This window comes from Xylaria bambusicola (assembly GCF_022495145.1).
Source record: "Xylaria bambusicola strain CBS 139988 unplaced genomic scaffold F5B22scaffold_2, whole genome shotgun sequence".
Classification (NCBI taxonomy): Eukaryota; Fungi; Ascomycota; class Sordariomycetes; order Xylariales; family Xylariaceae; genus Xylaria; species Xylaria bambusicola.
This window is the reverse complement of record NW_025953555.1, coordinates 403,064-424,804: the sequence shown is the minus strand read 5'-3', so window position 1 is coordinate 424,804 and position 21,741 is coordinate 403,064. Positions and strand designations below refer to the sequence as shown.

At 48.1% G+C, this 21,741-nt stretch overlaps 8 protein-coding genes across 8 annotated transcripts; 4 read left to right on the top strand and 4 right to left on the bottom strand.

Annotated features, from left to right (window-relative positions):
• Nucleotides 1-549: 549 nt before the first annotated feature.
• F5B22DRAFT_641408 (uncharacterized protein) lies at nucleotides 550-1,434 on the bottom strand (the record flags this gene model as incomplete). The annotated part of the gene is made up of 1 exon (XM_047977986.1): nucleotides 550-1,434. One exon carries the CDS (start codon nucleotides 1,432-1,434, stop codon nucleotides 550-552), a length of 885 nt encoding a protein of 294 aa, XP_047835619.1.
• A 1,267-nt stretch (nucleotides 1,435-2,701) lies between these two features.
• Nucleotides 2,702-3,503, bottom strand: F5B22DRAFT_149608 (uncharacterized protein). Its single transcript, XM_047969128.1, has one exon. The coding sequence runs from the start codon at nucleotides 3,217-3,219 to the stop codon at nucleotides 2,785-2,787; it is 435 nt and encodes a 144-aa protein (XP_047835618.1). The 5' UTR covers nucleotides 3,220-3,503; the 3' UTR covers nucleotides 2,702-2,784.
• F5B22DRAFT_149634 (glycoside hydrolase family 16 protein) lies at nucleotides 3,449-4,940 on the top strand. Its single transcript, XM_047969129.1, has one exon. The coding sequence runs from the start codon at nucleotides 3,679-3,681 to the stop codon at nucleotides 4,837-4,839; it is 1,161 nt and encodes a 386-aa protein (XP_047835617.1). The 5' UTR covers nucleotides 3,449-3,678; the 3' UTR covers nucleotides 4,840-4,940.
• A 1,759-nt stretch (nucleotides 4,941-6,699) lies between these two features.
• On the bottom strand, nucleotides 6,700-9,908 carry F5B22DRAFT_632793 (fungal-specific transcription factor domain-containing protein; the record flags this gene model as incomplete). Its single annotated transcript, XM_047976738.1, has 7 exons — nucleotides 6,700-6,726; nucleotides 6,850-7,474; nucleotides 7,522-8,200; nucleotides 8,296-8,647; nucleotides 8,695-8,903; nucleotides 9,098-9,518; nucleotides 9,828-9,908. The coding sequence occupies 7 exons, from the start codon at nucleotides 9,906-9,908 to the stop codon at nucleotides 6,700-6,702; spliced, it is 2,394 nt and encodes a 797-aa protein (XP_047835616.1).
• Nucleotides 9,909-13,513: 3,605 nt separating this feature from the next.
• F5B22DRAFT_655456 (CoA-transferase family III) lies at nucleotides 13,514-15,316 on the top strand (the record flags this gene model as incomplete). Its single annotated transcript, XM_047979885.1, has 2 exons — nucleotides 13,514-13,919; nucleotides 13,977-15,316. The coding sequence occupies 2 exons, from the start codon at nucleotides 13,514-13,516 to the stop codon at nucleotides 15,314-15,316; spliced, it is 1,746 nt and encodes a 581-aa protein (XP_047835615.1).
• Nucleotides 15,317-17,207: 1,891 nt separating this feature from the next.
• On the top strand, nucleotides 17,208-17,701 carry F5B22DRAFT_641404 (uncharacterized protein; the record flags this gene model as incomplete). The annotated part of the gene is made up of 2 exons (XM_047977985.1): nucleotides 17,208-17,426; nucleotides 17,513-17,701. 2 exons carry the CDS (start codon nucleotides 17,208-17,210, stop codon nucleotides 17,699-17,701), a joined length of 408 nt encoding a protein of 135 aa, XP_047835614.1.
• A 330-nt stretch (nucleotides 17,702-18,031) lies between these two features.
• On the bottom strand, nucleotides 18,032-19,713 carry F5B22DRAFT_149567 (uncharacterized protein). Its single transcript, XM_047969126.1, has 2 exons — nucleotides 19,528-19,713; nucleotides 18,032-19,418 (listed from the first exon to the last, which is right to left on the bottom strand). Exons 1-2 carry the CDS (start codon nucleotides 19,604-19,606, stop codon nucleotides 18,208-18,210), a joined length of 1,290 nt encoding a protein of 429 aa, XP_047835613.1. The 5' UTR covers nucleotides 19,607-19,713; the 3' UTR covers nucleotides 18,032-18,207.
• Nucleotides 19,714-19,865: 152 nt separating this feature from the next.
• On the top strand, nucleotides 19,866-21,416 carry F5B22DRAFT_149558 (uncharacterized protein). The gene has a single exon (XM_047969125.1). The coding sequence runs from the start codon at nucleotides 20,201-20,203 to the stop codon at nucleotides 21,230-21,232; it is 1,032 nt and encodes a 343-aa protein (XP_047835612.1). The 5' UTR covers nucleotides 19,866-20,200; the 3' UTR covers nucleotides 21,233-21,416.
• The last annotated feature ends 325 nt before the right edge of the window (nucleotides 21,417-21,741 follow it).

The window sequence follows — 21,741 nt, the reverse complement described above, 5'->3', positions numbered from 1 at the left end:
CAGGTTGATGTACCAGGTAGATTTGTTCAATGATTCACGTAATTTGTTGCCCACATAGTAAGTCTCACAAAATTGTTGTTACGGAATGCACCGGGATCCTGGGACTATATGTGGCACAGCCTCATCTTATGGGATGTCGCAAATCAACTAGTCGAAGCGCAAATGCGTTACTCCATGTGCAATTCATTGAACTCGGATTTATCTGGTGTCAGGTACGATGTGTGGGTATATACTTGTCAGCGGGCGGTGATGCCGTGACGTGAAATAGGTGTCTTTATACAATTCTGATGTAACAAGAATTCCAATAGCAACCAGATGCTAGCTATCCTTCGGTGCTATGTAATATACAAAGATCTGGAGGGGTAAAATAAGATGTGAAGCTCAAATCGACACGCTAGACTGATCAGCCTGCAGTCAGAGTTCCTACAGAAAAGAAAATTCAAGCCACCAACGCCTCTCTCATGCAATGCCAGGTGACCTACTGTAAGCGACGATACAAGCCGTGAAACTCCAATACCTAAAACAAAAATGCAATGAGCGGGCCGAAATTTAATCGCGGAGCCACGCTCGTCGTTTTTCTTCCTTCTTGGCTCGACGCTTTTCCTTGAAGTGCTTGAGTTCGGATTTGGAAGGCTTCTTGCCAGAGCGCTCAGCTTTCAAGCTCCGTCCATCATGTGCGTTTGCAGCAGCATCGACATCAAAGAATGCATTCATCTGCCGGCGAGACTTGGCTTCATCATTGTGACGTTCTGGATTCTGTTCGTCACTCTGCCACCGGCCAGTGAACCGGTTGAAGGAGCCGATGGCGGCATAAGCCGTGGCAGTATCCATTACAGGAGCATCGTGATCGGCATCCTCTTCATTGTTCCTAGCATACCAGGCGTTCGGGTCGTAATCGCCGTGGATAGCAGGATTATACCCACCAGCTGGCGGGCGTTCATTCAAGGGTGGAACAGCAGTAGCAGGAGGGGTCTGAAGTTGCGTGTTGGCCTCTGTAGATGCTTGCTGTCCTGAGGGCACTCGGGGGTTCTCCCAGGTATATTCATTGGTAATGTGATTGTGGAAATACCAGGCTTGCTGCGTCGGGTCCCAATGGCAGTCCCAGCCATCATCTTGTGCAGATTCGTCAGGGAGAGGCTCCTTGGGAAGCGGAGGGGCGCTTGATGTTTCGGTAACTACCTCCTTGGGAGAATCGGCTGGCGCGTTGCCTGTAGCCTCGCTGGGCACTTCAGAGTCGTCGGCTTCACTCGTCGCGAGGTCATCGGTGGATTTTTCTGCAGCCGTAGGTGAAGGGGATTGGGCGGCAGCACCATCACGGATATCGTGTTGGACCTTCATCTCAGGTTCTTGGGTTCTATTGTCTGGGCTATCTGGGTTGTCGTGGCCAGTGACGTGGCTTGGCACCTCAGCCTCGGAAGCGACTGGCTTTGGCATCGTCATTGTATATGGCTACGAGAATATTAACATGAAAGTCTATATGGGATAAAAGTAGTCGGAGAACCACATTCTGGGATCGCAACGGGGAAGATTCAGCTTAAAGGGGATGCTGAAGCATGGGAGCGTGGGAACTTCTGATACACGCCCAGGTTAGAAGAAGGGGGTGGAGAGGTAGTGAGGCAATCGTGAAGTGAAGGCCCTTTGCGCCACTGCTGTGTTCACTCCAGTAACTCGGGGTTAATACCAGATAGGGACTTAAGGCTTCCTCGCATCCAATGTCCCCGGTCAATGACGCTAAGGATTGTTGCTTATCGATTATCGGTTATCGGCAGCTGGAGGAACTTCGGCTCGACAGAAAGAATACGTACCTCATACCTATTATACATATACTTGCGAGATGTACCTACACCCAGGTATGTAAGTTGCCTAGGTACCTGGTAGGTATCGTTACAGCTGTGATCACTTAGCATGGCACATCGTGCTCTCGTGCTCTCTTTCTCAGTGCAATTACAGCGGCTAGCAGTTCACTAAACTCAATGTTAGGTGTTTGATTCAGCAGTATGTATGCACTTGTACACACGGGCTGTGCAGGCCTGTACTTCCCTACAGCAGTCCAGTAGGCTGAGTATGTAGTACATAAGTATGTGGTGTATCTAGGTAATACGGTAGTACCTACTGTAAGTAAGATGTACATATGTAGGTATGAATATGCCGTTGACTTAGATGCCTACATACTTAAGTACACGTAGGTACTTACCTACATCTTCCATCAGGAGGGAGGGGTAAGGCCTGGACAGAATGCATGAGGGCATCGTGATTGAAGCCCGGAGAGCGAGCATGGCCCCTTGCGTTTGCAACACTCATTATGTGAGCATTCGTGTGGTAAGCCCCAGATGGCTATTATCGAACCATCGGCTTCATCAAGACATGGAAAGGAAGGGGAGATATTTTACCATCTTCCAGGGTTCCAAACCCCTCCTTCATCAAAAGTTCTAACCCCCGTCTCAGATCCGGATCTCCATGATCACCATATACAAACGGATGTTGAGATCACATAGGTATTTACAGTACGATGCGAAGGGCGAAGGGTAGAGAAAGCAGGCTTTCCGGCCGTGCGTCAGTTCAGCTTGTGCCACACTCGTGCTTCTTCCCGTATACCCGGGTACTCTCCCCCGGGCCATATTCCCCTGGATGGCGGCTAGATCTTGTTAATCGGCCCACCCAGAACACCCAGAACACCCAGCAAGCAACAAGCAGCACGCAACATGCTCGTTGGTTTCAGTTGGCAGTTTCAGAAATCTCTCCCTTTGTCCCGTTTTGGCGGACGATGAACCTACATAGGTAGGTCTACTTGCGCTGTGCTCTCGTAAATTCGGCGTCTTCACCAGGTCTTGTCCTGCTTTGGGGTAGGCCCTCACCTTGTCTTGTCGTCCCTCCCATGACCTCCCATGAATAAATAGATGAATGAGCATTGTGCAGCAACGTGTGCCATCCCACTAACAGCAGGTAAGAGCGCGTCGTGGCAGTACCCAAGCTGCCTTTCCAATATATATTTGTCACAGGCAGTCTTGAGGTGGGCTTAATTGCGACGTTGTGGCTGTAGATCAGTATTCCTGAAGAGGTCGAGACTTCATTTATCTCCGGCCTTGTCCAATGGGAGGCCCTCTGCTGTGCTCGGTTAAACCGCATACATAGGCTGTATTGATCTAGCCAGATCCCGGCACCCACAAGAGCATCGACTCCAACTCGGCGCAGTAAGAAGAGGCTCCCTCCCAGACGCATTAGCTACCACAGAATTCAATCTATTCAGCTTCGTGGGCCCGATGCTGCCATGCGGCCACAATTTGCACACGTCTTGCCATAGGCCGTCGCTATATTTCCCGAATCCGCCAGTGGTACCCCTGATTTAGACACTGCCGTGCGATGTCACTCCACGACACTATTGCGCATATGCATCATGTATTGAAGGCCATATAAGTTGGCTGCGCCAATCCTTCTTTGTCCTACCTCTACCGCTACGCCTTTCAGCCATTTCTACCCATCTCGGTTTCTGGCGTTCAATACGAGCCTTCGCCGGGACACTCCTGCTGTCGAGAAACGAACGCTATCTTCGCGCAGCTTTCCAAGATTCCTCAATCCTGAGCACGACCTATTTTCTCTTTTACACACACCTGAGGCATCCCAAGGGTTACAAGACAAGAAAGGCTGCAAGCTTGGGACAGTGAGATACTTATAATCGCAATGGCTGGCCTGTCATTGCAAACGCTCTTCTTCATTGGCCTTCAAGTACTGGGCCGAGTCGCCTGTTTGGAAGAGGTCAGCGATCGGCAATGCAACTGTTATTTAACCAATGAAACCAGCACGAATTACTTCACAACACACAATTTCTTTGACTTCCGGGCACTCACGCAGTACGCAAACGTACCTAGTCCCATCGCGGATCCATATGATAGCAGCGATGCTGATGAAACGAGCGATTACTTCCTCGACAAAGACTGGACCAATGTATGGGGTATTCAGCGATGGAATAACAGCGATTCAGTGGACTCAGGCGATGTACCAGTCCTTCTAGTGAATTCACCGAATAACATTTATATCCAAGAGAACACGGATGAGAATCCCTCATCCGAGACCTTTTTAACGATGAGAACAATGAGGTACAGAGGCTACCAATCGGCGGCAGAGTTCGAATCCATTTCGAAAGCTTACCACTTTCTCTCGGTGCGAATGTACGCTAGGACGTTAGGCCCTCCGGGCGCAGTAACAGCCATGTTCACGTACAGAGACGACGGTGATGGTTCTGACCTCACTACTGTCCAAGAGTCTGATCTTGAGATTCGAACCCAGGATCCCAAGGACAAAGTTCAATACACGAATCAGCCTTCATATAATGCGGCAGGCTACGATATCCCACAATCTACTCGAAACGTGACGACTCCTATACAGGCAGACTGGACTCAATGGTCTATCCACCGGATGGATTGGACACCCAAAGATACGACCTGGTACATCGACGGTAGAAAAGTGGCCTCAATCGCCTTCCAAGTGCCCCGCGATCCGAGCCAAGTCATTTTCAACGCATGGTCAGACGGTGGCGAATGGTCCGGCAACATGACAGTTGGTAGCGAGGCATACCTGCAAATACAATGGATCGAAATGGTTTATAATACGACCGGCGATGAGAAAACGACCGACAAGCGGGACAGCGATGCCGTCCAGTCCTTATGGAATGTGAAAAGAGCTGAAGAGGGCTGTCAAAACATCTGCAGCATTGATGAGACGCCAACAGTCGGGACGCCAGTACTGCTCCAAGGCGCTGCCTCAAGGATGTCGGATCATGTTTTGGGCTTTGGCGTGGCTTATGTCTGGATCCCCTTGTTGTTGGCCACGTTCCTAATCTAAAAAGTAGAGCTTCCCGGGTATTTAGGCAGTCAACCAACGTGAAGAGAAAAATCAAAGATCTATGACAGTGAACAAACAATTCACGGGAGAGTGACCTAGCACATTTGAAGAGTCGCATCATAATTCGTCATTTCAAGCGCCTTTACTTGGCCCTCTCTGCAGTGACGCGCGACATGCATTGCGAGGTTTCTCGCTGCTTTTCCTACATACCTAACCCAGTAACAGGCCAAAATGGTGTATCGCGAACGCCGCCATTCCATTTCCCGCATCCTAGCGCGCGAAGTGGCTTTCGTATTATGTGCGTCTCTTGGCGTTGCACCACGTCGTAAATATGCCCCTGCGCCCCCCTGTCGCATGCATTGAAGCCTACAGCTATGGAATAATAAAAACGAGACGACATCAAGCATTTATGCGCGCAGCTCATGAGTAGCCCAATGAGGTCAAGTCCAAGGCTTACAAACTGCTCATCACAGCAAGCTAGCACGGATCGACTCCATGGTATTCGTGCCCAAGGCCAGGAAGCGTCACTCATGTTACACACGCTAATGTACATGTTTTCAGACGTCAATATCCAGCCCTCGCTAGTTTAAGACGTGACAGTTGACTTCGGAGGTTACTATAACTGGCATAACTCTCTTTCTCTCTCTATTTTGAAAGACCTGATTAGATTATTGGGTTGACCTTAATCTCATTGTCAAGCATTCGCCATAGGTAAAGCCTTTCCCGACGAGCCTGGGGATATGAAGGAGAATCAAATTCGTAAATCATACTCTTGCTATCTCAACTGACTGATGCTAGCTTTCTTCATATGAAAATTAGACAATGGCTCTCATAAGACGTTCAGTATTCATCACATATTCCCTGACTAAGTTGTGGACCAGCGGATTAGGTAATAAATATATTACACGTGTTACTTTCCGGCTTGTAATAGTCTATTCTATCGTAAAGTCATCGAAGCTCAGATTAAGTACGGTTCCGCACTTAGGTCAAGCACAGAGAGCAACTGAAGTCTCTAAAATCAGTAGAAGAGTGTCCATCAGTATTATAACTGTGACTAAGAGGCACTATATGAGATTCGCTATTGCACAGGCCTTCCCTTCTCTAAGCTGTTATTACTTAGATTAGGACTACAACCATTTCCAATGGTTCTCGAGATGGCATGTCTATTATTAGTGGCTACACGGGAGCTAGTCTACTTCTATTGTAGCGCAATGTGAAATCTCGATATTAACCAGACAGGCAAGCTCGAGAGTAAGACACACATGAGTTAAGCCGAGAAGCTGGTGAATTTACGGGCTGCACCGTCCTAAATAGTAACACGCGGTCCATTTGTGAAGGAGCTATTTCAGTTCCGTATGATTATCTTCACAATCTCTATTTTTCGAGACTGTCAAATGGCGAGTGATAGGGAAATATTCCATCAAAACGCACGTTACTCGTTGTTTTTTTTTTATCAGAGTATTATCATGAAGATATCCAAGAGGGGAATTTTCGCAAACTACGCGCAATAATCATCGCGGCGAAGGTACGAGCATTGGCAGTATTTGAGTATTATTGAGAGCTCTCGGGCAGAGTGATGTGTCTGTAAACCCGATACAAGAAAGAACAGACATGACCCTGGAAGCTGTTACATTAACCCATAATGTACAACTTAAACCCATATATAAATCAAAGAGTGTCCCGCGTTCGCAGTCATTTAACGTATTGAATTATTCCTCATAGTTCCAACGAGAACGTGTAACTTTGTGCAGGTGTTTGCACTATCCCCGCCTTATCAAGTACAGACAACAGAAAATCCTAGATAATGCATACTGAATATCCAGCTGTCTTGCTGGTTGACTGAGATAGCGAGGAGCTCAGTCATCTGAATTCCGAAGGGTGATACATCTATAGAACCCGATGTGAGTAATTGTCAATCATAATCTAACTAAAGACGTGATTCTCCAGGGGCCCATGAAGATACTTGCCAGGCAAAAAGAACAACAAGAGCGAACTTTGATAAACACTTACGACGCTGGGGCCAACGGGATGAATGTGGGAAGGACCGAGACTGTACGAGCCAAAACTGCCAGGGTGATATTGGTGGACAGCGGCTGGTGTATTTGAGCTGTTATTCCAACCGTCCCAAATGCTGTTCAAATCAAATTCTGCATCGCCTCCGTTCAATGAATCACTTCCCTGTGGCATGCTGGCAGTTGTTATTGCACAGCCCATAGGCACACCTTCATCTGGGCCTGGTTGAATCATAGGTATTAATGGTATCGGCGGTGGCGCTGAAGCGACTAAAACCGCATCTCCATTGAATGCTGATGTCGAATTAGTAGACTTTGTTTCACCCTGTTCCAGGCGGAAGAAGTGGTGCATCGGGTCAAAATTCCGATTCTGCGACAGTGTTGGTAATATTGGAATTTTTCGACCAGGTAGGTAGAGCCGTTTATTATCCGAGGTCCGCTGTTCATTTGCCTTGTTGAAACTCTCGACAATATATAACACTCGGTCAGCTTGCTTGTCGTTTAGGGCGCAGAACCTCAATATCGACATTGCGCTGCCGATAGATGTCCGGGCGTCTGGATTATTAAACAGTGACGCAAACTCATTGCTGAGAACAATCAATGCTGCTGCGAATACACAGTGTCTACTTTCTGTTAACTATAGCAGTGACAGTATTGTAGGAACACATACATGACGAAGGGGTTGCATTGGGGCAGATACTTATTGTCTAGCACGGTCTGTGCAAGGACTAGAGTATGCTGAGATGCCTCCACGCAGGTCTGAGCGAAGGCTTCCATTTTGTGACTAGGTCGCGATGGTTTAAAATTCTGACCTTGTAAACCTACGGCCGCTTTGTTGAGCAAGCAAAGGAAAAATGGCCTTGTTAATAGCATAACGGAATGGCAGTGAAGAAGATTCACATGCAAAATTGCAATGCCATGATTGGAATCGACTCGCTCGTCTACGAGTCTCCTCCAATGCAGAGAACGGGGTAGCTCTGTAATCCAGGTCTCCAGGCGAGCTACGATTTCCTGACCAACTGCTGTTGATATTTTCCTCTTTGAATAGACACGCTTGAGAGTCATCCCTATAACTTGGCAACTCTTTACAGTAGCATCGAGAGCTTCAAAGTGCGTCGCGTCAGTGCATATGCCCATGGGAGATGGAGTAAAGTCATCTGGGGTTCCAAAGGCACTACAATCTTCTTCCGATATGGCAGTGGGCCGACCCAGACATGCTGAAAGGAAACGATCAAGAATAAATAATGTTCGCCACAAATTTCTGCGCACTAAGCGATCTTCCTGCTGGAATACCTCCATGCTCTCTTCTCTATGGAGCCCTAAGGCAAAAGCAGAGCGTACTGCCATCCCTAGTTCGTAGTGTTAGATCAAGCCTAACAGCAATTAATCGAGAGGGTAGCAGATAGTAAATGATAGAATTTAACTTAGCAATGGAAATCTTCACCAAAATAAGCATAGGAAGCGTTTCGTTTAGAAACAGCTAACATGTAAAGAGACATCAGTAGAAGAGCCTGGATAGACCAGAAGTCTGCGTCTTCGAAACCAGATACTGGATCAGCAAGGCTTTTGGCGCTGCGAAAGAACAACTCAGCACGGCTAGCACTCTCGTCACGAAGCTTGTCGATCACCGCAGCCTCATCACTCCCAGGGTAAGGGGCGGCCATCACCAATCCAATGGCAAATACCAGATATAACAGGCACAAGAGGGATGGCGTGACTCCAAGCGGATCGTTATAGCATTCATCTACTGATTTTAAGAATATATTCTTGTTGAACACTTCGATGAACCCTGCGGTCTGTAACTATGAGTACTGTATCCCTCAAGTGATGGATCAAAACGCACATTTGTGAAGAAAGAATTTATTAGTATATTCGCAGTTCGTTGGTCAGGTAAGATTCCAGTTGGCCTAAGGTCTTGGGGTAGCGAAATCGCATTCTCCATAATCATATGTCGGCGAGGATCTACGGTGAAGTCAGAGGGGCCAGATATATTTTCAACAATCATCCGGATCCACTGCAGGTATGATAGAGTGGCAGAGTCGCCGATATATACTGTAAATCAAATAAATTAGCCCTTATGTGACGATTTGGTCGTTTATAGAAATAAGCAAATCTTATAATTATAATTACTGCTCGATATAGACTGCCGACGCTTAAAGCGCGATAAAGTTTTAGGTAGTAATTATAAAACGCGAACGCATACATGTTACAATCTTATACAGAAAAGAGGAGGATGATTCACTTACAAAGTCTTCCGGTGGAATCCTGAAGCATTCGGTTTTGAGGGTGGTAAACCTCGGCTTCATCAGCAGCTCCACTGGCATTGCTAAGCTTCGAACGCCGATCGAAATCCCCATCAACCCCCCCTAAAGCTTGACAACCTATTCCAACGAGTTTGTGTTCAGGTTTAAGTATCGTGGTCTCACTAAGACTAGTGCCTCCGGATTCAGTAGCTTGACTCCATGACATTAAAGATGAGTTCCTCCTGGTAATGCCCTGAGAAGCCTCGACAGGGGATTGTAGCATGGTTGGCGAACTGTCGATATTCCGGCGCTTGGTAGGCGGTCCGAAAGTATCTTGTGATCCGGAGTGATCTAAGGTGCTAGTGGTATACTGGCAATCAAGATGTCGCTTTGTACATGTGTTACATGGCTTCTCGCCGTTGCACTATCAAGGTTTAGTTATCAAGTTGAACCTTAACAGATAGTGTGACATGATCACACATTCTTGATGGCTACCGTTTGATGATATCATGATGGTCGCACTAACAAGCCATCGTCAGAGAATAGACTATCGAGAGGCCATAACTGCCCGGATAGTCCTGAGAAGATCCGAGCCGCCCGTGTTAAGCGAATTTGTACGTAATTCACAACTCAATCTAATGTACCACAGGTTCGGTCTGCATAGTTTAGGGGGCCGGAACGACATAAGTTTGGAGTACATGACGCCAAGGACAAGGTGAGAGACCACGCTTACCTTTTGTTTCCTACGCTTACAGGAGTCGCAGGCTTGAGCGGTGCGTTGCCTTTTGTCTGGGTCAACCTTAGGCCGTGTCATGCTGATTGAGAGACCGAATCGTAACCGCCATCCGACCAGGAGTTACAGAGTGGCGTGGCCCAAGCCAGACAGTGCCAACGACTGAGAAATCGGTGCGGCGCCGAGTCCACGGGCTTACTGAGTGATCGGTCTTGGATGTGGACAATAAGACCCTTTCAGCCCTATCGGGATGTAAAGACTCGAGAGATCGCACGAGAATGTCTACTTGTCTGCAACGATGACCGGCAAATACAGTTATCGGCCTGCATACGGCATCGGTAGTGTGGCCTTCAAAAAGGCAAGGAATGATAGCTCCGGGAGAAATATGAAGAAGAATATTTTTGGGTCTGAAATGGAACAGAGCTTCCAAGCACTGGGGACACTAAAGATCTAACAGCTCTCCTCCGCCCAGCTCATTCCTAAAAGACATGAGATGGAAAGGAGGCTAGGGTCAATAACGCGCGTCGGAAAGGAAAAGTAGTAAAGAAGAGGAGGGTACACTGCTGGGTCAAGCCAAGATCAAGAGACTGAGAGAAGGGTAACGCATAGGAAATAGGTATTTGGGGAGACCAAGGGGACCCCGGTCTCGACCGCGTCTGTCTGTCCATCATGGCTGATGTGACGAGGTATATTCATTATAAGAGAGATAGCACAGAACTAATCCGTTTAGAACAACCATGATTGGGTAGTGCCGTCGTGGACGTGGATCAATCAACTGAGACTCCCGGCCTGAGCGGGATGGCGGGATTGTGGCGCTGGCACGCATCAAGCGAAAAGAAAGACGAAGAGGCAAGAGGCACGTTGGGTAGACATCTACTCAATACTCGACCAGATATTCCGTTGCCTACGTGTATTGACGAGTACACGCATTCAAATTTTCAACCTGATTCAGGTAGACAAGCCATGGATAGTAAGAGCGCGTACAAGAAGCATAGCACATCATACAGCACGACACACCACATCGCAGCCAAATACAACCTGGCCTAGCACAGGGCCTGACGCAAGAAGACTGGCTCGCTTAATGAAGCAGGACCGGAATGATAAGAAACAATCAGAATGTGCTGTTGGGGCGGTAAAGTAACGTATGCTGTAGGGCTCAGGTAACCTAGCTTGGAGGTTGAAGACCGGAGGCGCATACTGACGTCTGTACTGTCATGCAATTATTGATTACCTACCAGTCAAGCGCACGGTTCCTTGTCAAGTCGCCATTGTGAAGTCGAACCGACACCCACATGGAATTATTGAAACCCATCGACGTATTCTCTGCACAGCTAACCTACGGAATTTCCGTGGAGTGTACCGCAGCGCCGGTACAGGATGGAGCTAGGACCGTATGCCGAGCCATGTAGGCCAGCACCTAAGGCAGCAAAAAGATGATTGCTCATATTGCCTAGTAGCCTAGTCATGGGTAGCACTGTGACAAGCAGATGACCTAGATGTGGGAGTACCTACATAACCCGGCGACTCGGTGCCCTTGGTGTGTGTTTACATACCTACGCAAAATGTTCGTGATCAAAAACCACGAAGGAGGGAACACATGACTGTCCGATTGGTCAGCGAATCTCACCGGTTGAGAGTCAAGTCTTCTTGATCAGTCAGTCAATCAGTCAGTCCAACTGTGGTGATGATCGATCAACATACGCATATGCAAGAGGAAATAGTATCGAGTACCTACCCAATGTGTACCTTGCTTAGCAGCAGAGTGGAGGAGGAAGATCGAAAGGACACGGGGATGTGGCGATGTAGGGCATACATGAGTACTCACATGTACCAAGATTTCACTTCGTAAGATGTTCTTTTGTCGCCTCTTCTTCTTCTCACCACCTACGCCTCCTCTCCATTTTGCACTGTCTATCTACCAATCGCTGCTGTAAGGCTCGACGTGTAATAAAATGCTGTATCCTACCGCCTGCCCGCTTGAGAACCAAGTACTCGGATACCTTATTGAATCCGTGTTAGCCGTTCTTCGAGCTTACTATCCAAGATATCCAAGATGATGGATTGCCTAAGATTAGATGCCGTGGTGACCAAACATCTGAAGAGCTGGTACGCAGGGAATAACCGACTACTTCTTCCCAAACTATTCATGCGCAACACCTTGTTGCGGCTCGCTTCACCTCTCCCTATTTTCCATATCATCCTATTCCTATAGATGGTATTAGTATCATAATTGACTCTTGCGAGGACTCAGTCAATATGATCTGAAAAGCGGTCTAATCACACCTGGCATGCTCCATAGGTAATTGCTGAGATTCAAATTCATAACCCTGGATCTCTCTACAAACCTGTAATCGGCAGCCTGACAACAAATAGGAGGTAGCTACAATCTCAGAAGGATGATTCAGGTAATCTACTTGCATTCCATCTCCGGATGTTTTCTAACAATCTTTCTTCCTAGGCTAGCGGTCTAGATGCACCAACGGATCCTACAGACGGGCGACTTTTACTTAGTCACCTGCCGTACCACGTCACACTTATTTACGCATATGTGAGCTCTTCCCAAGATCAATTATACCTCTAGGATTTGGTTTCCCTTCCGGATAGCGCACCCGGATAATGTCATCTCTAAGTTGAAATACTCGCATAGTTTCAAGGGCTGAATATCGTGAACCATGTCAGACTTCGCTGCCATAGGTATGGTGCGTCGGAACTGGGAGATGATACATCATCTTCGGGCTCTATTAATGATCCATAAATATCCTTGGATTTATTCGATAGAAGAAGGCTTTTTTTTTTGTCTTTAACTTGTGCACGTGTTACACTCTAGTGCTGCCTCGCTTCTGTAGTTTAGTTCGTGACCAACAATAATAAGTCTTAAGTGGTAGCTTCAGGAGTCATTTTCTCGGTAATCTATCGCCAATCTGTCTTTACATCTCCTCCAGATGATATCAGAATTCTATAACCTACTTCGTAGACCTAGCAGAGAGCGAGGTGTTTGGTTCCATGGCCGTCGTGTGGAGTGACAGGACTGCAATCCATTCACTCGGAATTAAGTACACTTGCCTGTATCAAATACACGTCTATCACGACTAGTGAACTTCACGCTAGTAGTCGTAGGGTACATACTCTATTCCTCTTTTGACCATGCCATTATTCGCCATTTGATATGGAGTATAGGTCATGACCATTTCCACCGGCTAGCACCTTGTTCCGCATTGCCGGCTGCAGTACACATACTGACATACCAATGATACGAGGCTCTTAGTAATCTTTCCTCTGGTTCACTAACTAGGAGTGCGTGACATACCTCCATATTGGCCTATCGGTTGTCATTCGGCTTCCTTCAAGTGCAGAGTCTCGGCATCGCGACATTTGTCTAAAATGCCTTCAGAGCTAGGTACCGAAAAGGCATACTGCCTAACAACTAACTCGGATGTAGCTCCTCTCTTGTGTATCCGAAAAGGACAGCGACCACTTCCGAAACGTCGAGATCTTAGTAACTACGTACGCATTAAAATTTGCTTATTACCGTGCATCCGGATCGGTGCTAACTATCAAGGTATTGATAGATTACGTGGTGTTGCTCAATAGTTGAGCTTTAAGGCCGCCAAGTCGCTCGTTTAGACGTCTTGTCTTTGGCATCATCAGCACATATTTTTATAAGGAATAGCCTTACATAATTCAACATGACTATCGACAAAGGTTCTTGTGCTCTCGCTCTGGAGCCCAGGGATGCTTCCTATTCAGTAAGCATCAATACCCGCCGTGCTCTCGAAATCCTTCTCGAGGTATCTCTGTCTGAGATACCATTTGAGTTTTCTCAGTACGTTGCAGATGTAGTATTCGAAAGTACATCTGGTACTGGGGATAGTGTTTGTTTGCCATGTCCACTACGCCAACAAGAAGCTTGTGCAGCGCTTAAAGGACTGGAGGGTTGCGCGGTAGCTGCTATCTCTAACCTTCAACGCAAGGAACACCCGAGGAAAATCGCGGTGAATCTCGAACGAGTAGCCTGTTTCCTCATGTCTGCCTATATTACAACTCTCGACGGTCTCGACAAGTCTAATTCGAAGATCAGTCACAGGCTGCCAGGTTCGTTGGAATTGACCACCCCTTACAAAACACCTTCTAAATATATTGAACTGTTAGATACCGACCTTCACGGTGCTCAGTCGATCCTTTACCGTCGTCTATCTGCCGGACTTTATGAAACTCGCAACCCGGGCGCATTCTACCATATACATGGGTCACTAGATGCGACCACGACGCTTAGTATGATAGATTTGCCAGCATTCTGTCCTGGGCTGACCAACTATGATCAATGCATTAAGACCATCGAAAATGCCGTTAAGCGGTTTTCTACCTCGGAGCTAGAGTCACGAAATCAGCGTCTTCGACAAGCCGGAACTGCTGTGCTTACTCGAGAACAATACCGTGAGACTCCTCATGGCCGCGTTATGAGTTCGCTCCCCCCTTTTACAGTGCAACCTCTTGAGCTCTCCACGCCGCCGATACCGTTTTCAGAGTGTGGAGAGAGCACAGACCAATACCAGTGTCTCAGTGGTATACGTGTAATCGAATTATGTCGTGTTATCGCTGGTCCGACGATTGGTAGGTCGCTTGCGGCACACGGCGCTTCAGTGCTTAAAGTCACATCGCCTCAACTCCCAGATGTTCCCTTTTTCCAGCTTGATGTCAATGCCGGAAAGCATACAACATCGCTTCACCTGAAATATCCGGCCGACCGTGCCGTTTTCGATACGCTTCTCGCCACTGCCGATGTGATTCTCGACGGCTACCGTCCTAGCGTCATCACACGATTGGGATACTCCCCGGAAGCCCTCGCGGCCAAGGCAGGCCAGAGAGGCCGTGGGATTATCTACGTGACAGAAGACTGCTTCGGAGGGTCGGGTGTTCCCGGTGCAGAATGGGCTCACCGGGCAGGCTGGCAGCAGATTGCGGACTGTGTAACGGGTGTGGCTTGGGAGCAAGGCAATTTCATGGGACTGGGCGAGCCTGTGGTGCCCCCATTCCCTATGTCCGACTATGGGACGGGGAGTCTGGGCACAATCGTGGCTCTGGCTGGTCTTTATCGACGGGCTACGCAAGGCGGCTCTTGGATCTGCAAGACTAGCCTTTCGCAATACAACTTGTTTCTTCTCTCGCTCGGCTCGTATCCTGAACACGTTCAAGATGAACTACGGCGTCAACATGACACTCAGTTTTTTGCTCTGCGTCATAACGATTCAGTGGATGAGGTTGGGAAGCGTGCGCTTTGTAGCATCCGCAGGCTGCATCCGAGGCTCTTTACCGACAGCATGATGCAGAGTGTATACAGCCCGGGGTTTGGCGGAACAGTTAGGCGGCCAAAAGAAGCACTGGAGGTTCAAGGCTTGAAAATTGGCCACGTACGCCCCACGCGGCCCAACGGCTTTGATCCCCCAACGTGGGAAGGTTGGGAAGAAGACAAGGCATTGTTGAATGACTAGGTAGGTAGTTAGGCTCCTTCTTCATCGGCTACCCGAAATAAGACTTAGTCCGACAACATACAAGTTATATAGAGTAGCACTTTGGGGAGTCATTTGACTCTCTAAAGTGCTCCTCGCTTGTTTCACAGCATATGTTGACATGGTGTATTGTATCCCGTAGTCTTTCACTGCTCTTAAGTACCGGTAGCCCAAGTTCATCCGCTGATCCAAATTCGCCCGGAATGGTGAAACAACCCTGCAAGTATTGTCGTCATGCGCATCCATCTCGGCTCCCGGCCGTAGCGTTGGGGGTATATTGGGTTTATGAACAAGTGGCTACCGCAAGGTTGTGGCAGCACGAGACGCCGCACAGCATACGAGGCGTTGCTAATAGGGAAAAGACTGGCTCAGCGGCTCGTATCAGGAGGAGAGGACGCTCGCAAAACGAGTAGATATCATGATAACCCAGAGTCTGAATTTATTTATAATTGTCAATACATATGCTTCATGCAGCATCAGCCAACCGCGTTTAGATGTGGAAGCGCAATATCCTAGTCAGTTATAAGCCACCTAGGATAAGTCAAGCACTCAAATACTCCAGTTTCGAGCATACTCAGTCTTTGTTGGTAGGAGCCTTATATGATTAACACTTTTGTTTGATGTACACAATTCCAGGATATCCGTGTTGCATACCAAAAACCACACGACTTTCCTCACGAAAAACTATGTACGGGACAACAGTATGATTAGATACTAGATGCTACATATCAATAGTAGACAACTTGTATGCTTCAACGTAGCTGGCCTCACATTCTCGTGTAGCGGGGTGTCACGAACTTTCCCCGGCCGCCCACATCTCGACACAGTCACACTACAGTCCGCCACAGTGTTGACTGTTTTCATCGTGACAGGTACCTAAGACATACCTAGATAGTTCAAGCCTAACTCTATAGTGTCCTTGGTACAGATATCTTTTAAGGGGCTGCAGGTATCACCGGCTGGACTTTGACTCACCAACTGTTGAGATACCGAGTAGGTGGGATTATGTAGTGCACCGAGAACTTGCAGAAGGACTTACAGTAAATTAAGTCCGATTCTTGGCCGGTTTACTTGTCCCAGAGAAGTTGCAAGATTATAAATTATAAATATTTCCCAAGCTCCCTCGCGTACTACTAGATTTGGTGTGAACGGGGGCGAGGTACATATTTTTTGCTTTCTGCAAGCTGATCAGGCACTGGGGAAAAGTTTTATACATAGTGAATGGGAGAGGACATTACTGTAACCTTGACACGAATGTCTCGATCCCTGAAGCCAGAGTAATACGTTAATGGCCACGCAACCAGAAAGAAAAGCACTTTTATTAGTTAAAAGGCAAATCATCTAACTCTCATCAAAGCGATTCTACAACCCAAGCTTTCCCGCAACACTATTGCCATGTATTCAGTACCTCCCATTAGGACTGCTAGGAAAATGAAGGTTCAATCAGAACCGTGACAGTCTCAATTTTTACTTCGTATACTAGGTAGGTGCTTATAGTACCTACGCATGCATATTCATGGCTTAAGCAAGTACTGTAGCCACCCGCATCCTTGCGGATGCCGACATCCACCCATTCATCTACAACCTCACTCGACAACATACGGTAATTATGTGCCTAAACTGACAAGCGACCTACGCTGCCCCCTTAGTAAGATGATAAAGCGCAAGAAATATACTCTGAGGTGAAGACATCTACTGGAATCCGTTTAACTACTTGTCTGCTTCCAGTGCGAGCAACTAGGTATATCATATGCCTATGTCGACATGTATCGTTTCATGCGTCCAGTTCAAATTGGAGCGTATGTAGATAATCTCAGTCAATCTTTCCCACCCTCATCAACCTATAAACGCCACAATTCCCGGCATTTCCGTCATGAACTCCAAAGGAATACTACCAATATTTGATGCAGCCGCGCCATTTCACCTCTATGCCCTCCCAGCAGAGGTCAGATTACAGATTCTAGAGCACACGGACCTTATTACGCTGACGCGCGAGGTCCGCTGGGATCCGGTGACGGGGTACGATGAGCCGCCCTCGAGACGGGCTCGGTCCGGTCCGGGCGCCTGGCGGACTCCGAGGGCCCTATTCCTCGTGAGCAAGGGCTTTCTACGCCAATGCACGCGAGATTTTCTTCAAGAATGACCGCATTATGGTTTGGCATCACACTGGGATTGTAGGCGACAGTGACGCTAAGCCTTTTAGATAATTACGCAGCCACATTGTACTTCACGAATATGTTGACAGCAGACTCGTTCCGACATGTACACTATCTTGAATTGCTCATGTTCCCCAGCATTCACCCGTCTATGACGGTGGGGATGAAGATGGAGGCTGCGGGGAGGGTTAAGATCACGCGAGAGAATTAGCTCCGGGTGCTGAGGCACATATGTAGTAGCGACAACGCGGCGAGAGATAACCTACGTGTTCTTCGTGTTTCTGGTCTTTATGACGGTAAGACTCGAAAAGGTTTATCTCGATGGCTGGGGATTATGTAATATGGCCCCTAAATATATGATATAATATGCAGAGAGAAGTGTGGTCATGAGTAGTCATTGTACTTTTCGTGATTTGTTTCCCCTTTCTCTTAAATGGGCCATAAAAAAGAGATTTACTAGCAGCGCCTATCATCAAAGAAAAGGTGTATATGATTGAAGTTGCTATCGGCCAAATATGCCAATCGCCATCCGTCGTTTCTACCAAAGCTATGCATATCTTTATATTTCATGACTACTCACAAAGAAGCATGGTCCAGTCCGAGCGTATCTGAGATACCATCAAAATCCAGAGGTGTCGACACTGTTGAGTCTATAATTGTGTTCGCGTATAGGCATTACAAAGTTTATAGGTACAATATTCCGCATTTATTGCCGATTTATAGGACCAAATTACCCGGCTTAGATTCCAGCACAGTTTTCATCCTTTGTAGGAATACCTTGGCTCGCTTCTCTTCGTCCTTAGGTACCGTAAGGCTGAAGAAGTTGGTGCCAGTCGACATACCTGGCTGGGTTGGGGTCTTTCTCTTTTTAGGCGTTGACGTTTTGGTGGAGCTCGCCAGGAAATCGATGATGTCCAGCTTAACATGTGGCTTTGGAGCAACACCGGTCAGGTTTGAAGGAGGAAGAGCCGCAATTTGGGGCAGATATCGGCCACGTGATGCCTTGGGGCCGACATTATCGAGACCTAGGACTTGGTTGAAAAGCTCATCCGCAGTAGGCTTGTAGTTAGATGGTAACGGCAGTGCGTCGTTAGCGACTTGGGCGGCCCGCTCAAGGAAGGTAGACAGTGGGATAAAAGTGCCTAGTGTTTGTTCCATCTTCGCCTGGACTTCGATGACTGCTGCTAACGATACGGGCAATGAAACCAGTTGTTTCTCTGGAACTGGAGCCTCCTTAACTGAGGCTTTATCCGCCTTCTTCACAGTCTCCTTCGGGGCAGCGATCTTGATGTTGGAGAGATCAAGATGAGCATTGTGGTTGAAGCGCTTCATAATCTCCTCAGGCCTGCCAGCAGACACAGTTCCCAGGTAGGCCAAAACATCACCTTTAAGAAGTCGTCCAGCGGGTCCTGTGGGCGTCATCTCGCTGATAGCAGACTCATCTAGGCCATTTTCCTTGATAAGATGGGCTACTGATGGATAGAGAGGATATTTCTGAGGTGGTGCCTTTTCTCCTGACTTTCTCGGCTGCTTCTGTGCTCCGGTGCCCTCGGAGCTGGCGGACTGTTTGGGCTCATCCTTCTCGGCCGGCGTACCCTGTTTGGCGGACTGAGAAGGCTTCTTCTCATCGGTTGGAATCTCTAGTTGGCTGATATCGTCACCGGGCTCTGCGATGACTCCTATCCTAGTACCAACTTGGATGCTCTTGCTACCGTCGCCTTGCATGATCTTCATGAGAATGCCGTCATCCTGGGCCTCGACATCCATTGAGGCTTTGTCGGTCTCAATCTCGAGCAGAACATCACCGGCCGAGAACGAGTCGCCCTCTTTAACTTTCCAAGTAGCAATGTTCCCTTCGGTCATGGTCGGCGACAAGGCAGGCATGGTGAAATTTTGGGCGGCGAGTGAGGCGGTAGATGTGCGAAAGCCTAGATAGAGGTAATAACGCGTAAGCGGTAATCCAGCAGCACCAGCGACGAAGAAGACGAGAGTTGGGTTGTTCATGTATGCATAATAGAACAGGTAGGGAGTGCGAACCTCGAGAAGCAGCATCTTGGGCGACCCGTCGACCGACCAGCCTGGCCGAGAGGCGTGTTGCTGTCGCGAAGGATGCCATATCGGCGGTGGAAAGGGAACTGAAGCTCAATTGAACTTTTTTCACCCCGTCTACGTCGCTTTGGATGGAGTTGAGGATTACTATGAGATTAATATTTACTACTGAGGTAGTACTTGCCGGGTACCTAGGTACCTACATAGTACGGAACTGGAGTGTAGGCGCTTGCACTATTTTGGAAGCCGACGCTTATCTCCGGTTCCAGTTTGTTGGGGACTTTCCGTAGCGACAGCCCGTACCTAACAACAGCAAAGACCTCGGAGCCCAATCGGAGCGCAGGTACCTCCATAGGCACAGTACCTATGTACCTACATAAGTACATATGTGGTTCTTAGGCATGTACATACATAGGTACATGCAGTGCATGAGCTGTACCCAGGTACTTGCCGGGTAGGCCCTGTCGCAGAGTGTGGCCCCACTCAAGCTAAAGGTAGGAACCACGATCTGCTTCAGTCCTGTCGAGAAAAATCGTCGAGCGCAACATCTGAGAACTTACTGCTTGCAGAGCAGGGCTCTTCGAAGCCCCAAGTCCGCTCTTCCTTGCCGGCTGTCGTAGCTCCTTACAACCTCTGTACGCGTGCAGTCTCGCAGGAACTAATGGCGTCCTTAGTGCCTCAATGCCGGGGTTTCACGCACCCGCTCGTACTTCTTGTGCGAAGCACCCTAAGGCCAGGAAGGTCGCTGGAGCCTTCAGCCCGAATAACGACATGTTCGCCGTCTCTCTTCCTCACAGGCCCATCCCGGAGCCAGAGATGCCTCTCGTTATCTCGTGTCCTTTTCAAGGCAGCTAACACAGCCGACACGAAGAAGAAAACGCCTCCCACAACAAACAAGCCACCCGCTGCCGACTCGCTCGCTAGTAGAATGAAACGTATCCCCCCATTGAGCTACGCCCAGCAGCTTGCCTTGAGGGCCACCCCAACAATATTATACGAAACTGCGCCACAGACCGGATTCCTATTCTCGAGCTATGGGGCAGCGTTTTTCTGTATGGGCTCCGCTGCGATTAATAGTTGGCTCAATGTCTTCAACCTACCTCCCGGCATCTCGCCCTGGGTCTCGACTGGATTCGGCGTCATCAGCTTCCTCTTTGCCACTTTAGGCACAATATTTGCCTTGCGGCCCAGCTATATGATCCACTCGATCAAGCTTCTTCCCTTTTCATCTTCGCAGCGGCAAGGAGTAGGGCCACTTCCCTCAGGAGTGACGCTTGAGGTTGCCGCTAGGCACCCTGCGCCTTTCCCGTTGCCACTCAAGCGCTTCCAGGTAAAGCCAGAGCAAATCGTTCTAGTAACCAGGCTGCTAAATCGCCCTGTGGTTCTTTCCGAGCAGCAGAGGATTGCAAAGCAACAGGAGGATACTAGGCGCAGGAAAGAAGCACGCGAATATGAGCTGAATCATCTGATGACAGCCCCTTTCCGTGATGCGGGTAGAGCTTCTTCAACCCTTTTTGGTAACATACGTCGGGGTTTGACTGGCGAAGGGTTTTCACCAATATTTATCAATGGGGTGCAGTACAAGCTAGATTCCAATGGAAGTTATGCCCATGAGGGCGGTCTCGCCCTCGACCGGCTCGTGAAGATTGAGCCCGATCCAGAACTGGCCCGTTCACGGTCGAAAATAGAATGATGAAATTGTGTTATCTATCAGCACACCATCGAAAATCCGGGTTACACAAGTTCAGCTGTATGATATTTTATACTTCCTAGATACATGAGCCACGACTGCCATGAGGCACGCATAGTTTATGGCCATAAGAGTGTAGATAAATTAACATTACCGTAATATTGACCACCACCGTAGAATAGCTGCCCTCACTTATCACTCCTAGACGCATCAGTGAGAATAACTGTGTAACTAAGCCCGAGAGAGAACTAAGTAAGCGCATGATAGGATGTTGATGTTAGAGGTTGGAAGAACGTATGCTATATGGTATCCCATGTCAGGTTTCCCTTATACTCTATATAAGTAGGTAACGCCGTTCAACACATAAGGGGAACCTCCACCGTCGCCAATTCCAGAACCCTATTCACTAAGTAGTCAGAAATGTATGCCATAAGATCAACCCGCCCGTCTCCAAACACAAAAGTGAAGCTTATATTGGTAATCCAGACTCGCTGAAAACCCTCACACGAATT

What these genes read in the sequence shown, in the direction of transcription:
- F5B22DRAFT_149608 (XM_047969128.1), bottom strand. Translation starts at nt 3,219, where the DNA reads ATGCGTCTGGGAGGGAGCCTCTTCTTACTGCGCCGAGTTGGAGTCGAT.
- F5B22DRAFT_149558 (XM_047969125.1), top strand. Translation starts at nt 20,201, where the DNA reads ATGGCGTCCTTAGTGCCTCAATGCCGGGGTTTCACGCACCCGCTCGTA.
- F5B22DRAFT_149567 (XM_047969126.1), bottom strand. Translation starts at nt 19,606, where the DNA reads ATGGCATCCTTCGCGACAGCAACACGCCTCTCGGCCAGGCTGGTCGGT. An exon ending in CCAAGATGCTGCTTCTCGAG is followed by an intron (nt 19,419 to 19,527) that starts GTTCGCACTCCC and finishes ACCTCTATCTAG; the next exon opens with GCTTTCGCACATCTACCGCC.
- F5B22DRAFT_149634 (XM_047969129.1), top strand. Translation starts at nt 3,679, where the DNA reads ATGGCTGGCCTGTCATTGCAAACGCTCTTCTTCATTGGCCTTCAAGTA.